This window comes from Acanthaster planci, linkage group LG06 (genome assembly GCF_054643075.1).
Source record: "Acanthaster planci isolate LZ-2023a linkage group LG06, COTS_SCS, whole genome shotgun sequence".
Lineage (NCBI taxonomy): Eukaryota > Metazoa > Echinodermata > Asteroidea > Valvatida > Acanthasteridae > Acanthaster > Acanthaster planci.
Window position 1 is genome coordinate 14,954,820 of NC_141782.1, and position 17,098 is coordinate 14,971,917.

At 41.3% G+C, this 17,098-nt stretch overlaps 1 protein-coding gene across 5 annotated transcripts in view; it reads right to left on the reverse strand.

Annotated features, from left to right (window-relative positions):
• The window catches only part of LOC110988263 (putative G protein-coupled receptor CG31760), a 114,002-nt gene that overhangs the window by 31,894 nt on the left and 65,010 nt on the right, over window positions 1–17,098 (reverse strand). For all 5 annotated transcript variants that reach the window (XM_022251606.2, XM_022251607.2, XM_087137930.1 and 2 more), the window contains exons 3-4: window positions 15,357–15,543; window positions 1,408–1,546 (exon numbers count right to left, since the gene is read on the reverse strand). In XM_022251606.2, the coding sequence (XP_022107298.2) occupies window positions 1,408–1,546; window positions 15,357–15,543 (326 nt within the window). The remainder of the gene's footprint in view (window positions 1–1,407; window positions 1,547–15,356; window positions 15,544–17,098) is intronic.

A 17,098-nucleotide genomic window follows, 5' to 3' on the forward strand; every position in this document is an offset into this window, starting at 1 on the left:
TGCGCGCTGAATACACGTCCACTTTCGGCAGCCTTCCCAAACCTGGGGCTTGTCTGCCGATGAAAACCAAGTTGCCCGGCCAAATTAGCCAACCGAGAGAAGGATGACGCTCGGAGTCAGGTCCTGTCCCGGTTCCTGCCCAGGGGCTCTACCTGTTTATACGGCACTGGCCCTTGCAGCACATAACCGGTAGGTAATGAGCTGGAATGGCCTTGTCCGTCAAGCAGCAGCTAAGGTTCAGTCATTTTACACAGCCAGGTCACGGTGCACCAAGATGACAGCTGACGATGTTGGAGTAACTGTTTGCGATGAACAGTTTATCATCTCAGAGATGTTTGTATAGTGTGTTTCCGTCACTTGACCCGAAGCCCTCCAACTAAGCCGTAAACAACAAGGTTGAACAACCTGCATGTTCAACTCCACAAAACGTAAAAGTAACTTCCCACATAACCAAAATCTGCAAGTTAATTTTTCGTTCTCTAGAATGTGATATCACCATCGACGTAACTTTCTGAAATAATTTTTGCGAATAAAAGTTGGCAGTGAAAATAGGTCATGCTGGTTGAAAGGACAACTCGACACGTAGCATAAAGAGCAGTGTCTTCGAAGACGTCTCCTTCGGAAGCTGTAACCGATTGGAGAGCCGTACTACATCATAAAGTCTTTCACGTCATCATAGCGGTAAATTAAGTCGTCAAAATAGGGCACAGAATTTAGTGAATGCCAGTGCAACCGTACCTCTAAATTCCACATGAAAAAAAAATGATAGTGCTCATTTATTCATTCTTATTTGAATCATCTACCTTGCAGAACAATTAATGCCATGGCTTCGTGGGGGCACATTTCAAAAAATAAAACAGAAAGAACAGAAGAAACAAAAGAAACGAAAAAAGGAAAGACGTTGAAACCCCCATTGTGCTTGAAAATACCTTGGAACTGACCCTCCTCGACCGTTTTAATTTTTTACCAGTTTACTGCTTATGAGTGCTACCCCAAACTAAAATCTCGGCGACGCGCCTGATTAACCCTTTCCCACCACAAGGTTCTAACATTTAAAGAAGAAAAGAAATTAGTTGGAAGAGGTTTGCTCGACGGTCATGAAATTGAATTTGGTATTGCGAAATCCCCTGTTTACCATTATTATTATACATTATTCACCTCTCAAATTATACGGGATTCGTCAAAAGACAATGCAGAATTATACTCAAGGAAATGGAAGAAAAAAATAAAACCCCATCATTAAAATCCAGAAATGAATATTAACCGATGACCAATTATTCGTATGTTTTCCTAAGCCGGTTCTCTGAATCAAGACATTGAACTTTGGAGTCGTAACTTCGCTACGGCTCGCTTCCAACAACTCACACAATCGTAGTTTGTCATTATTGGCAAGTGAAATTAACTTACCACTTGCGATTCGTTGTGACATTTGTCCGATCCAGCGAAGATATTCTTCTCTTTAGTTGGCGATTTCTCTTCGTTTGGATTTTCTGGACACTGATTGATATCTATTGCTCGTAGATCAATATCCAGACCACTTGTTCCCCTAAAACAACAACAAAGAAAAACAGAACTTGTTTCAACAAATAGTTTGGAAATTACCTAAAAGATGTTTAAACGTTCATACACGTACCGTACAATCAAGAGTTCCCAAAAGAAAATTAATGTGAAACATATGTACTAACCTAGCAATTTCCACAGCGCAAAAATACTAATCTTCGTGGATGAATTCTCGCACATCAGTGCAAATATGCACAGGAGGGCAAAATTCCTTGGGTATTTACTTGGAAAAGGGGAAGCGGTCTTCGACATTAACCTGAACAACGTTTAGGACTATGACTCCCTCATGAGGGTGTATGTTTGGATTCCGATTCCTTCAAAAGTTCATGATGAAAATAAAAATGAAACAGTAAAAAAATCTGCTATTTTATTGATGCCCAGTATGCACTGAAGTACCACTAAAGTCAATAGGTTTCAACTGTTGAATCCAGAAATTTATTTCATTTCCTAATTTGGTGTTCTGCATGGTATTCTTTGAAGGGAGAATGATGTGGTCCATTCATAATAAATCACTGATACCGTGCACGATATGGGGCCGATGGGTACCCCCCATGTCCAATCCCTATACACACTCTAGACTATTGTTACCTAACACATCCTCCCTAGAAGTCTGTAAAGAATTTCTGAGATTCCGATCAAACAATGATCAACACAAAGGCGAGGGGGGGTTCTCTCCGCCCCATATCTTGCATCATATGAAATCGCGTCGTAGCGTGAGAGACCCTAGATCTCTCACTGCCTGCATCTCAAATTTTATCGTAAGGTGAAGCCCATAGCGAAGGCAAAAGCTTTTTTGACACCACATTTCTGCCCGGATTTAGGTGTGGATTACAGCTGTGCCTTTGCAGTGGACTCAGGCGGGACAAACAGAGAAACACAACTTTCCCCATATCCACGCGCTAGAATTTAAATCCCAAGCATGTTTGGCGTGACAGCGTGAAAGAACATGATTAATTCGAGCCCTGCGGAGAGTGATCTTTGAGCATGGCATCAAGGACTTAGGATTAAGTTAAATGTGCCAGGTTACATTCTCACCCCAGGCCCGAGTATAGATCAAGTCTCAGGAGTCTGCCCCTCCAGGGGCGTCCAAAGGGGGAAACTTTGGGACAAGTATTAACCCGAGTGTGATGTTACCAGGGAGTGTTGCCGCAACTGGAACGCCGTCATTTTCACCCAGTCGTGCCACTGGCGCCGAGCAGGCCACAAGAGATGGCTCGTAATCAGACAGCCCCCGGTCAAAATCGACCAGATCAAAGGAAGAAAAAAAAAGAAGACCAGAAAAGCTTGGTAGGGTTACAGGGAGGCTGCAGAGAAACACTAAGAGTGATGTTCTTCGACCAAAGGGGAAAAAACAAAACAAACAAACAAACAAACTAACACAAAACGCAAGTCGTTGAGTGTTAGTTTCCGGAATCACTGATTTGCACGCGTGTGCACGTTGGCAATTGCCGTAAGGTGACTCAAGGACACTGCAAGGCCCAGTAGATGATTGCTGGACCGTAAGATTAAAAAAATACTCCGTGACTAGCATCTTGAGACCTTCATTACTCTTGCCGTACATTTGGTCTCTGCAGACTTTGGCATGTCGTATTTAGAACTTGTTCTAGTGGGAAGGTAGTCACTATAGGAGGGGGAAAACGAATGCCTTAAAAAAAGATAACGTCAGCGATTCCCCTAACGTGACTTCGAATATTGCAGCCAAATAGCTAGCCACACGAACTGAGCTTCAAGCAGACCTCCAAACCAACGATCCACTGCGCATCCTCTGAAAGTTGACAGCACGCACTATACATGGCAGGTTCACACTTGATCATTTCTAGACCGAACCATGACGTCACCGGCTGATACTAGCGGCGAGGTATTAGCGGCGCATATATTTCAACGGGCAACGGCATCTTGGTGAAAGATGAGAGGTGCTGCGATTTTACTATGCAGCTGTAGCCATGCTACAAATCGTGCCAGCCATCGCTCTGATGATAACACGCATCACGAAATATCATCGAAATCTTACACGTGCATAGATACATATGCTGAGGAGTAGCATAAATATGTTAATTCCCGTTTTGTGACCAGATCCAAACAAAGCTAGCATCAAGGCTATTTTTCAGTAATTCATATTTTGCAAATGTTAGAATGAAAACGGCAATTGATGTATCTCTTAGTTTGCAGTCGATGTGAAAATGGACAATATATAGGAGTGGAAAATGTTGAGGGCACCAATTGATGTATACATCACAAAGGTCTTCTATTCAGAAATGACAGCGACTCAATTCATTGGCTTAAGCAGCTGTTTATTATCCCATCTGCTCTGTTACGTTCTTCGGTTTGTCCAAAGCATAAACATAATTATAAATTCAGATGGCCTCACAACACAGCTATTCATTACTAACCAATTCCACTCCCTCTAAATGTCCATTCATCTCGACACCAGTTAATGCATATCTATCACACCCAGACATATCGCTGAAGTGGACACAGTAGAAGTAGTTTATGCTGCGCGTGAAATAGATTACCAATCGATAAGGTCCATTTTGTTAAGATTTATTTTCAAAACTATTGAAGCAGTTTTATAATTTTAAGGTCTTTTACGTAACAAGAATACACCCGATCCGACTACCCACCGCTACCTTTAAATGAGGCCTGTGCAGCAAAATAGCCTTCAAGAACTGTCAGTGATGCTAATATATTTTCATATGATGCAATACACTGGCACACTTATAAGTGAGGCTATTCAGCGTCACGAAAATTTGCAAGCAGAAGGCTTGAACAAATCTCATTTATAAATCTGCCTTCTGTATTGCATCATACGATAATATATTAACATCACAGTTAGAGCATGGCTATTTAACTGCACAGGCCTCACTTATAAGTAGCGGTAGGTAGTCGCATCGGGTGAAGAATAAAAGCAAATCTAAGGTATACCACAAAGAATACTGTAAGTCTCATAAATGTATAAAATAAAATGTTCCTTCGGTACAGGCATTATGAAAAACCTAGCACGAACGGGTATGTGTTGGGGGTTATTAAGTAGTTAGAGGCAAGAGCAATATATAAGACACCTCGACACAGAACTCAACGCCCACTTCCAGGAAAGCTGAAACATGGCCAATCAATGACTTGTGACTTGTGATAGCAACTGAACTGCCAGTATAGAAACGTCCTCAAATTAAATGGGGTTGTGTAATGTGTATCGCTGCTGAAAATGACAATTATGTTAATGAATTTTTTCACAATATATAATGTAGCTGATTATGCACCATCATGGGTCACGTGCATTTTTAGGTGCAAACCAGGTTGTCCACAAGAGAATGACCACTATATTTTACCGCAAAGAACAATCATCATAATTGGTGTGTGTGTGTGTGGGGGGGTATATTGGACGAAACAGCTCCGAACCCTGCGGAGTTCAGTTATTGCTCCATAACAACCGTTGTTTGGGGAGCCTACAATTTTTCTTGAATGCATGTAAATAACTGAAATTTTCTCTTGAGTTTCATTATTTTTGATATGTCGTTTTATGGCAACAAAAGGCAACACAGTGGTCTAACTTTGCGTACACTCTCCACAGTTGGAAAGTCATCTGAAGAAATGGTTATTCCTAAATGGGGTCCATAGAAAACATTTGAACATAAACTTTGTTATTACTTACTTACGAAATCACTGTTTTTCACTTAAAGGCTGAAATTTGCTTTAACATATTATCACGTACAAGCTACATGAAACTCTTCAAAAAGCAACACGAAGACTGAAAATCAACGTAAATTTGCCACAAAATATATTTCGAAGATGGAGTTAGAATTTTGTCCAAAGTGTCTTTAAACAAAATGTCTAGTGACTGCTGGAATACATTTAAGTGTTAGGTGGCTCCGTGTCGTTAAAAGTGATTGAGTCGAAACTGTTTAACACGTCAAAAATTTCAAAGCTTTGTTTGATATCCTTTTTGTGACCTAAGGGACTGTCTTGGTGAAAAGACAGCATTGGCAGTATCCTGTACGCTGACGTTCACATTGTTTTCGCTGGAGAATTCAAAACCATCAGTGTTTATGTTCAAAATAGGAAAGTGTTTCAAACAGCCGGAAAAATCTGCAGGCTTCTATAGGCAACGGAGCCCATACCTTACGTTTTTCTCGTGAATCGCTGGAGGTTGGAAAGCAGATAGAATTAGGGAGAAAACACTGCCGGAGCGAGCTCAGAACAAGTTTGGATTGACCAACTAAAAACACGAGGCAACAAAACCGGAACGGCAACAAACATCCCGAAGCCTGCGGAAGAAAAAACCTGACTGGTTAAAATAAAGAAAGAGAGAGGAAGAGAGAGATAGAAAAAAAAAGAAAAAGAAAAATCACCCCTTCAGCGCTTATGGGCGCGAAATGAAAATATTCTGGTCGGAATTGCTCGACTGTCGTATTGAGCTGTAAATTTGAAGGCCCCGAGGCGGGAACTAGAAAGACTCGCTCGGAAAGGCAGCATAGCTGGCTGGCAGGGCTGGCTAATGAAGACATCACATGCATGTGCCAAACACTCCTGCGCGGCAAAATGAAATTACAATAAAAAAGGACGCGGTGCATAACGAAGTTGTCCAGCAAATTGATGACAGTGTGATGTGGTTCCATGGATGGGAACAGAGCCCTCAATCGAATAGGAAATGGTCGACCTGCTTCATTTAACAGCCATTATTAGTGTGTTCGTCTGTAAATTGATGTAATTCGGAACACAACAAGAGGCGAAAATCATAAAACACAGCCAAGTAAAAGTGGATGTCACTTAAACTGCGGATGTGCCTTACAGCCCGAAAACCTCAAAAATGAAATGAAACATAAACCAATTTTTATTGTTTAATTACAAACTCAAACTAAATGAAATACGGGAAAGTTAAACAATAGAAATTTTTGTATAGTCATTTGCTTAATGTTGGGATATTTGCCAACTCTAGTAGTCCTCAATCCTTTACCGTTATCTATTAGGAGGATTGAAAACTGTTAGGGTTAATGCCGTTTTCGTTCGGTCTCACTACCAATACCAAATAATCAATACAAGAAAATCAATTTTGAGACAGAGCAAACACTGGCGGTTCTGGATCAATAGAGTGTACCATATCTCCAGAATAGTTAAGGGGATGTTGATATAAATACTAGGAGTTAAGGTCAGGTAATTCTATGATTTCAAGGGCTCTGTGTACTAAACATTTTAACCATAATTTGTCGAATTGACTTGAGGTAGGAAAATAGACTCGATGACGTAAATGCAATCGTTTGGAAAAGTTATCCTACTTCGACGAAAACGAGCATTTTTATTTCTTCAGCAAATGCTGAATCCCTTCGAAAACATCAGGAAGGACAAAGCATATCCCTGGGAATTATTCGTGCAAATTGTCAAGGTGTCGAAGTCTGCCAAGCAAACTTCGACACGTGCCATGCCAGACACGCGGTTTTCTCCACTTCGACGTGACTGCTTGTACATAATTACATTTTGTGGCGCGGCCGTGCTCCAAGCAAGTCGCTGGTGGCACGAAGTGCACACTTTTTTCTTACTGATAATTCGTTTATAAAAGGAAAACTGACATGAATTTCTCTTTTGGATCGTCAACATTGTCGTAAAGAGACGTGTTGTGTCCATTTTCACGATACATTTATTTTACTATGCATATATAAATTAATTAACGATATTTCCCGAAACGACGGACCTGTTATTAGGATGTCACTTTAAGAAGCCCCTGAAATTTAGTGATTTTGTCGTGAAAAAGACCAAAAAAAACTGTGGCTCAGTGAAATGAAAAAAAAATCTTACTGAACGGCTCTCTAGCAATAAATCGAAAAGGAGGGTAAACACCAGACGTGTTACATATCGATAAAAAGAAACCAAACCAAACAAGAGAAAAAGAATGCAATTGAAACTTTGTTGAAGTAGGCGTCACACTGAAGCTCCAGGCTATTCACAACCCTCACTTCTACACTTAAACTGATGACTCTTCTATAGTAGACAATCACACAAGCGAATTAAACTTATAAAAAGTTGATGTAGCACCGATTTTAATCCTTTCCAGTACAACTTCGGTCACGTATCCAACCCTCTAGTTCAACTACTGAATTCCCTCAATCGATCTCCAATACAATATAAAAATGCCGCACTCTATGCTGCCTCCAAGATTTTATCTACATGTATTATGCATTTTCTACGCCTGCCCCAAAGATTGCTGTCTATGCGGGCCAAGTTACCATTTGCATGCCCTTGAATCTCGACTAAAATGGTTTTATGGGCCGATTGATAGATGGTTTGTGAAAGAGGAAGCATTTGAGATGACCGCCATCTTGTATTTTGGGAAATCTGAGTGACACCGGGCCATCTTGGCAGGTTTTCTGTGGGTAAACACATTGCATGAAAGTCATCTCCTTCGCGTCACAGGTACCATGCAGACTGGCCCACGAGACTTCAATTACATGCTGCGTGCAGTGATACACAAAGTCGTTCCTAGTTTCTATTTCTTAAACCTCGGACACTACATTAGTAAACTCTTGTTTAAAATTACTCTGACCAGTTGCCGTAATACAAATGATCGGTATTTTAATTTTCTTCAAGCATTTCTTCTTTACCGACCACAACAGCATCCCTCTGCTGTCCACTTGGGTTACCATTTTCACTGTAGTAGCTAAGCCTCGTCACAACAGCTCACTTCAGTCTATAGGACTACAGATAGCCACCCCATTCAAAAAAAATAAACGCTGACTTGCAGCACCGTAAACGCGTCAGAATATCATTTCGCCCTCAATATCCAAGATTTAAGATCTGCAAATTTCAAACGAGTAAATGTCATAGTGAGCGAGCACAGTAATAGCGAACTACATTACATCATGTGGACGCAGGTTAAGGGTTCAAGATTCTCAGTGAAACTCCTACTACAATGAATGACTTTTATCATCGTTTGATCGCTTCGCCTGCACAGAATAAATACACAGAGAAATTGTGGTATGGAAGGTAAAACTACGATTTAGGAAAACAGAAAAAGGGGCGGATCCAGGGAAAATCTTTCTAAGGTCCGATTGTTGAGGACAGGAGAGCATCTATAGGACTAATGCATTACATTTTTACAGATGTGCTTAACTTTAAACACGTAGTAGGATGACATCTTTTATTCTCATCACTACAGACGTTATTTTATTCTTTTTTGAAATTTTACTATTCATTTCCTTTATTGGTATCAGAGTAGGTGGATGACGCCCAAATCCCCCTCTGGATCCGCACCAGACATCAAACAATGCTCACTGCCAGATGACCTGTTTAGTAGACTACGGATCTCCATCAGAAACATCGCTGACTGCTATTTTGGGGGCCAATGTTCATGACTATATTACACACCAATTGACAAAGAAAGAGCGTGCGGGCCGACAAGAAAAATTCTTCCCCTAAAACGTATATTGATTTTTTTCAAAGTTAAAATAATGAGCAGCCCACAAGCAACCTTGGCACGTCGCCTTCTGCAAAATTACAGCTACAAAAACCAGGCCAACAGAAAAAAGCCTTTCCGACTTAATCAGAAAAGGGAGTGAGTTTTGTTTGAAAACAAAACTGAGCACGACAGGCATGTGACGAAGTAACAAGCCAAGATCAAGGCTGGAACTCTGACGTTTGTTGTATGAAGTCTAGTTAGCTCGGTATGGCAGGACTGGCTGAGTTGGTATGGAATGGGCCATTTTCAAAGTTACCCTCAAAATTAAAACAGAAAAGCTCCGTGGAAAGATATTTTTTAAGAACGCAGAGAAAAAACCAAGGCATTGAACCTCGTAGCTGTTGTAAAACAATACAGTTTGCGACTGCATTTTCGATCGGGATTTCCATAGGCCAAGAGTTTTTACCCCGAAATCCTGCTCCTTATCATTTTCTGATACCATCGTCGCACTGCATCGAGCTTTTAGGAGTTTTACAAGTATTGTCTTGCAGTAATTTTGACATCAACTTATGGAAATCGAACATACTGTTCTCGCAGAACGCCCACTTTTCCGAGACAGATCTTTACACTTCCACTTGTCGTGTTCAATTATGTACACCGACCAACACGCGTAAGACCATGAACTTCAAATGACCATGTGTCATACTGAATTGAAACCTCACTGATGCTCCCTTAACGAGTGCCTGTAAATTGGGCATCTGACAGGGGACTTCTGAGGGAAATGTTCTAACAAATACTGGCTCTTTCAGGATGAAAAGGTTCATGCAATTCACTTATTTTGCTACCGCCCTTAAAAAAATTTACCTTTGTGTTTCAGTAAACCTTATTTGTTCTGCTATTTTGCTTATAAATTTGGTTTTGCTATTCTAAACGGTTCGTTTTGGATCCTTTTTTGTTTTATGCCAATCAAAATTTCCCTATTCATAAGCAAAACTGTGATGTCATCTCAGACACTGAAGCTCATTGTTGGACTGATTTGTACACAGAAACTGCTGGAATTATTTGTATTTTGCTGTCGTAAAACATTGTTGCGTAACCACCTGTCAATAGGCCAACTAGCAACCACTTTCCTTTTTTTTTCTTCATTCACATGGAAGCTGAACAGTGTCTTCCTTGATTTACATCACATCAATAGCGACCTCACTTGTCCCAAAATGCTTGGACATTTTTTAATGTATCAAAAAGTGCATTTTTCAATACGCTTAACCCCATAGGATGTCAAAAATTTTTCATACATTGAAGAAGAGTAGAAGATGACACGTAAAAAACTGTATCTAAGAAAAATTCATTGTAGGAACATTTAAGCCCTCTTCGCTTTGAAATTAGATCAAGCTGTAATCGAAGTCACGATTCTCTGTAATCCCGCTGCTTATCAGCAGACACCGTCTGTCCGTGATCAGCTGCCAGCTATATGTCACAGAAAAACTCCGAGTATCTTTGAGCTGTGGTCCTCAAGAAAATATATCAACCAAATAAGCCGTCAAACGTGTTTACCATTAACAACCCAACCTCCCTCTGCCCAAGAGTGCCAACTTATATCGACCAACAAACAAGCCAGTAAACGGACCACACAATCGACCTATACAAGAAAGCTTGCAGGGAAGTGGGGCAGGAATCGGGTTTTTTTTTCCCGTGGTATGTTTCTACTTCTTACTATTTGCTTTGGCAAATCGCAACGCTACCGGCACAATAATCGGCAAGTCCTAGTAGAAGCAAACATGTGCCGATGAAAAGTACCAGCGACAGGGAGACGGACTTTCAAGAAATAAACAGGGAACGGAAAAATGCCAACACAAGGTAAATAAATGGATGACGGAGTAAATGTAGGGGAATCGGGTTTTAAGGGGGCAGCAATAAAAGTGCACTTTGCGTTCCAATTCGGTCAATTCGCGCTGCAAAGCGTGACCTTTTACAGAGATAAGCTTCAGGTGGGAGCAATCCTTGGGCGAGGCATTTATGGAGAGGAACAGGTTGTCGCAGTTGTTCCAGCCTGAAGCAATAATCGGAGGGAGGCGCCAACTAACTGGGATGGCACGAAAAGGTGTTTGGAACAACGTCATCGTCGGCTATGCCAGGCTTTTGGCTGCACTTTTCGAGACACCCAAATTGTTATGGGAGTTAATACTACTACGCTTCCCTGTAAAGTTGAGGTGATGAAGAACGCACCTTTGATTATCTCACAAATGACCGTGTATTTGATAAAATGAATGCACGATAAAAAAAGGTACGATTGATACCACAAAAATTAAAGTGAGATTTTGACGATGAATGATCAACACGTGATCCTCTTTATTGTCAATGTAAAATTAAAAGTGAAAAAGTGCTCGTAGTTACGTTTATGCCACATCAGAGAAACTTGTAAACGTAAGCGTAATATAGATGTGAATTTTTAAAGATAGCAAATTCTTTTGGTCCCTTTTAACTTTTCTCATCATTTATAAAGCAATTTTTGAAAAAAAGGAAAAAATGAGTTAGGGCATAACAGTTTACTGTTTACTTTGCTTTAAAGACATACATTGCTCAAAACTCTGTGAAAACACTCCTTTTTCTTAAACTGTGAACACTATTTTAAGCTGGAATATTCTTAATTCTTTTCACTTTCACTTCCTTTTGTTGCAGAACTCTGACACCAAAACAATGCCATTGAAGAACTGCGTTGAGTCAGTCCTCGTTAAGTGCATGGGCATAGGTTTTTCTTGCGTTGAGGTGCATACCTGAGGCGCATGAGCCACAAGCTGGACCAAAGGAGGGCGCAATTTTCCTAACAACTGAGGCCCCTCTGGTGGGAACTGCTTTTCGCTGGTTCATGAACGATTATGCAATGCATGCTTTACGATCGCGTCGCTACCAGCAAAGTGAACACTCCCGATCAACCTGGCTTTGTTCAACCGATGAGGGGGTGCTTCTGCTCGTGGTGGATAACAACTATCTTCCTTTCAAATTGCCACGAATTTCAAATGACAATCTTGGCAATACTGCATGTGGTGTTTTCTGTATTAAACTGTATGTCTGAGGTACATGAGGTCATTCGAGAACATTTTTCCGCTGGGATTTTCCTTTTTCATGGACTTAGCAAAAATATAGTGGATACGGTAGGCCTTGTGTTGTCAAAACGTTGAAAACATACAGGGGACACATTGTGGGCATCAGCATTCACCCTTATACATAACACAAAATACATATAATTCATTTTCATCCGGATTCGCACATACCTACAAAAAAGTCAGAACCCATTTTGCGTTCATATGGACGTCCCCAAGCACTATCATCAATACCCGTGCGTAAGGAAACTACATGACTGTATCTTGCTGTCTGGACAAACAATATACGTGGGAAGACGCGTGAGCAGTTCATGTAAACAACATAATACGATGAACGGTAGCGTGTGTCTTGACTGATCACTAAATACACCATGAATTGAGTTTAGAAAATTCTGGTAGCTCTGGCCAGGGTGAATGGATTTCAAAGGAGGATGTGTTCTGAAATCAGTCAAAAAATTGGAAATGCGTTCATGAACTAGACTGTCTGGCTGTAAAACCAATTACGTATATCCAATAGTCCCAAACCATAGTCCAATTATGTGGCCCAGTGCATCGCAAAAGGTATCAGCAGTAGATCAGCGGGAAGTTACCTGCGCCAACTGCAGACGGGTCACTCTGGCTTTGAGGCAGGGTAGCATCCCTGGCTAATGTCCCGCCGCTTTCTGGACAGTTGGCTGGGCTCGTGGTAATGAGCTTCCCGGGCAAGAGTCCGGTAAAAGAAATAATTCTAATCGCCGTCCAGGGATCGAAATCAGTCGGAGATGATATTCTTGTGAATGATCAGCCATTGAATGGCGTGATACGTTGGGCAACGGCGTACGTAAGACTGTGTTCAGGATAGGGTCAATGCTCGATGTGTTTAGCAGCTAGCTCAAATATATAGGAGTCCGGGGGTAGTTGGCACAAATAAAGGAGCGTTTAATCTCCAACTTAAAAAGGTAAAAAGACCTTGATGCTTTGGAAACAAGCTCAATGACGGATACAGTGGGGTGTGGTTAATGGAGATATTGCAAAATGCATCGCAAGATCTACACATAGACAACATGAGTGATAGACAGACGAAGTAAAATGCCATAGAGCAACCATTCAGCAATCAATGTATATCGTATAGTGAGTGCAATAATTTAGATGAGGCGTTGCAAGTGATGTCCAAATTCCATGATATAATTCTGGAGATTTATGTAGAATAATGTAACGAGTAAAATCCTCGTGGCCTTCCCTAGATGTTATGTTCAGGGAGTACGCTGTCTCAAGTTTACAAGTTTAGAACACGCGTACGTCTCTCCGCCGAGCGACTGGATTTCACCCTGTCCGGAACTTAGCCGTTCGTCAAGGCCTTCGCTGCTGTGCTTATGTGTAATGGTAAAGCGGCTGGACAGGAGACCTCATGCACGAGTGGCGCAGCCATGAGGCCTTTTCCAAGTTGTCAGGAATTTCTTATGTTTTCTTCATGTTTTCGATTTTTGGTACTCCGTTGGGGTAGCAAAAATCCCAACCAATCATAAGCGAGGGGGTCAGCACACATTAACCTATTACGCAAATTGAAAGTATACGAAAGATGGCGAGTGTGTCAAGTGTGTCGGCGGCCGTGAGTGCAGGTCAGTTGTCTGAGCAGTATTTGGACAGTTCTCTAGAATATGCTGCTGGAAAATTTTACCTTGCCGAGTTTAAACCGTTGCAGCGTTAGGCTATTGAAACATCTGTACGCGGGCGTGACGCTTTCGTCTCTACTCACGGGATATGGTACAAAAATCCCAGATCAGATTGGCCCAAAATGGGATCCTATTCGGCGTGACCCTTTTCTGGGTCAAACTATGACCCCCTTTCGGGTCATATTTGACCCGGGAGCTTTTAGAGCGTAAGAGATCCATATTTCAAGTACTGCCGTTTTGCTTTGACCATTCGGCCTTGATGAACTGCTACTTGCTCCAACGTCAGCACCATCCCCCACCAACAAGCATCATAGTTGTCATCTCACCGCTTATTGCTCTCATGAAAAACCAGATGGAAACATTGCGTAAGCTTTGGAGTTGATGCCGTTTATTTCGGAGACTCATCTGCTTCAACTATTTACATGCAATTTATAAATAATGCATCTCAGAAAGCTTATAAATAATTCACCACAAAAACGTCAAAGTCAAGTTGGAAAAGGCCTCATGGCTGCGCCACTCGTCTGGCCTCCGGTCCAGTCGCTTTGCCACGAAAGCCTTGACGAAAGGCTATCCGGAACTCGCCTGCCCCACAATACAATCCTTTGAAACGGCATGTGCATATACAGATATCCATGTTTATAAAATCAGCCTGGCTTTATATGAACTGTAAGAACAGTGCAATTGTAACCATCAACACTGTATTTCAAGTTTATCATTTGTTCTTTGCAAATTAAACAAAATTACATTTCAGAAGAACAGTGTGTAAATACACAGACAATTGCACTTTCGCGGAATCACGTGGATGCTGAAGCCATGGAGTGGGGTGTAGTCTTATTTCATGCATGTACACACCAGGAGTGACTCGGTGGTATTCCTAATAATGTATCTTCCACTTGCGTATTAAATGAGAATCGCCTCGCAGATACAGACAAGACGAACTATACGTTGCATTAAAACATCACTTTGTAGGTGTCAGAGACGCTTTAGCTCAGATATATCGATCTTACAATGAATTTTTTGTCAATTTCCCACCTTTCAGATGGATCAGTTTTTAAACATGAGACGCGCAACACCTTGGCAACGTAGTAGTACCTTTTGCACCGCGCTATGGCGTTTATTTCTCTCCTGGGAATATCGACATTCTGTGGGTGTTAAGCTTCGGTTCTCCGGACCGACAGTCAGTTCAGCCAGCTGCGTATTGCCATTGTCTGCTCCTGGAGAGCATTTTACTCAGAGCTGTCAGAATTTAAATTCAATTGATAAAGCCCAATATTCATAGTATTCAGACAGCCAAGGCCAAGGTGGTAAATGTCACGTGTGAATAGAGAAAGGCCCATTATGGAGGAGATATTGCTCCAGATAATACGCATCAGTTCCTGAGGTGTAAACGCACTGCATGAATGCACTTTTCCTGCACCTGCTGTAACCCTCGATCGACATGGTAACAATGAAACCCGACAAAAATCGCAATACTAGACCAGTGATACCAAATTGAACTGCCCAGGCGGTTATCCACTTACAATATGATTATATGTTAAGGAATAAACTTCGACTGTACTGAATCCAGGTTAGAGTTGTGAACAGCTCACAGCCTCTCGTGGATGTCGCTGAAACTAAGTCTCAAATATGATAGGGACGAGACAATCTCAATAAACTTACTTGAAATAATAGCTGCCGTTTTCGTAGGATCCAAGAAAGGGCACAGTGTAAGTGATCATCCAGATATTCCCCCCTCCGCAGTCGTAATATGGAGCGCTCCAATGTCCGTCCTCGTAAGTTACCAACAATACGTCTCCATACTCCGGGGGTTTTTCGGTTGTATCATTATTTCGGTGGGTAAACATAGCTGCAGATGTGAAGAGAAAAAAGGCAATATAAATGCCAAGGGATAATACGTAAAAGTGGTTTCATTTTGCAGACAGACATGCCACCTGATGTTGCAACAGCGCACTTTACCGCACAATCGTTAAATTTTCTAGAAAATAATTTTTCTTTCTTGTTATTCCATATTTACGCTGCTAGACACATCTTTCATATGCTCCGTGCTCACCAGTCTCGTCTCTCAAAAGAAAATCTCATTTCTATCAAAACTTCGCCAGAAGTACTCTACACTTTACGGCCAGTGCAAATTGCATCGAGAAAAATTGAAGGGATGCGAAATTGGGAGTATGATTAGGACAAATGCCAGTCCCATCTTCGGGCAAGACGCTGCTAACGTCGTTCCAGTTAGTATCCTCTTGATTGCCATATTCTCTGGGGAAACGTGCTGCCAATAATGCATGTGATAACCTAGTTAGCCGCTGTGGGGTGAAGGGGCCCCGCTCATAAAACGGTGCACTGCAGGGAGATTCTCGCCGAAGCTTTTCTCTTCTCAGTGAGAAAACACTAATAAAACCACAGTCTGTGATTCAAGACATCTACAGTGCCGATTCCACAGCATCTCTGGGCTCAAGCTTATTGGTATTTCTTTTATATTATATCCAAGTCAGAACTGCTTCTGGGGCTAGACCTTTCATCAATTTGATCACTGAAGTCCAACCAAAGGTTACGATAAACATGTTTTCCTGCACGCGACGGACTTTTACCTCTTGCAGCTGGACACATTTCAAGTTAAACTAAATTCATAGTCTCTATTAAATGTATCTGGAGGGGAATTAGAAATTACAAAAGGAACCATTGGTCATGAATTGGTCAAAGACTAAGTTTAATTCTGAGACAGTCTTGTTGCTAGCCACAAAACGGGATGAAAAGGGATCCTGCTTCTTTCAATCTCATCTGTCCAATCATAATTTCCTTAATATTTGGCATGCAAGTCATCCAAGAGTATCTATGAAGTTTTAATGGATTCAGACGCAGTATTTGTCTTTCTTTATCATACTCAAAAACTAACACCAACACACTGTCTGTGAGCGCATATTCCACTGTAACATTAAGCCTTGTTTCAGATTATTTCGTCCGGATATGCCCAACTTTCATGAAATTTGTGACAGAATGAGGCGCCAGGCATGGCTCCTGGGAAAGGTTGAGAACAAATTTGAAAAGAAATGTAATGAGAGAAAACGCAATTGGACAGTGTCTACTCTCGACCGTTCACTTAAAGAAGCGCCTCACTTGTATACCAGTCAGATTCCATTTATATTTGAAACCCCACGGTTCATATTTGTTAAAGGATTCAGCACTCACTGAACTCAAAGGCAGTTTTAAATGCATGTTTTAAATACAAGCAATAACAAACTTCTTTTTCAATTTAAACGATTTATACAAATAAAGAAGGTCAAGAATCAATTGATGTTTATCAGCAAATATCAGAATTTGCTATTCAGCTCGGTGGGGAATAAGTTCAGTTAATAACATTGTCTAGCTACATGGATGATTTGCAGTTGGGTCTTGCAGAAGTTACG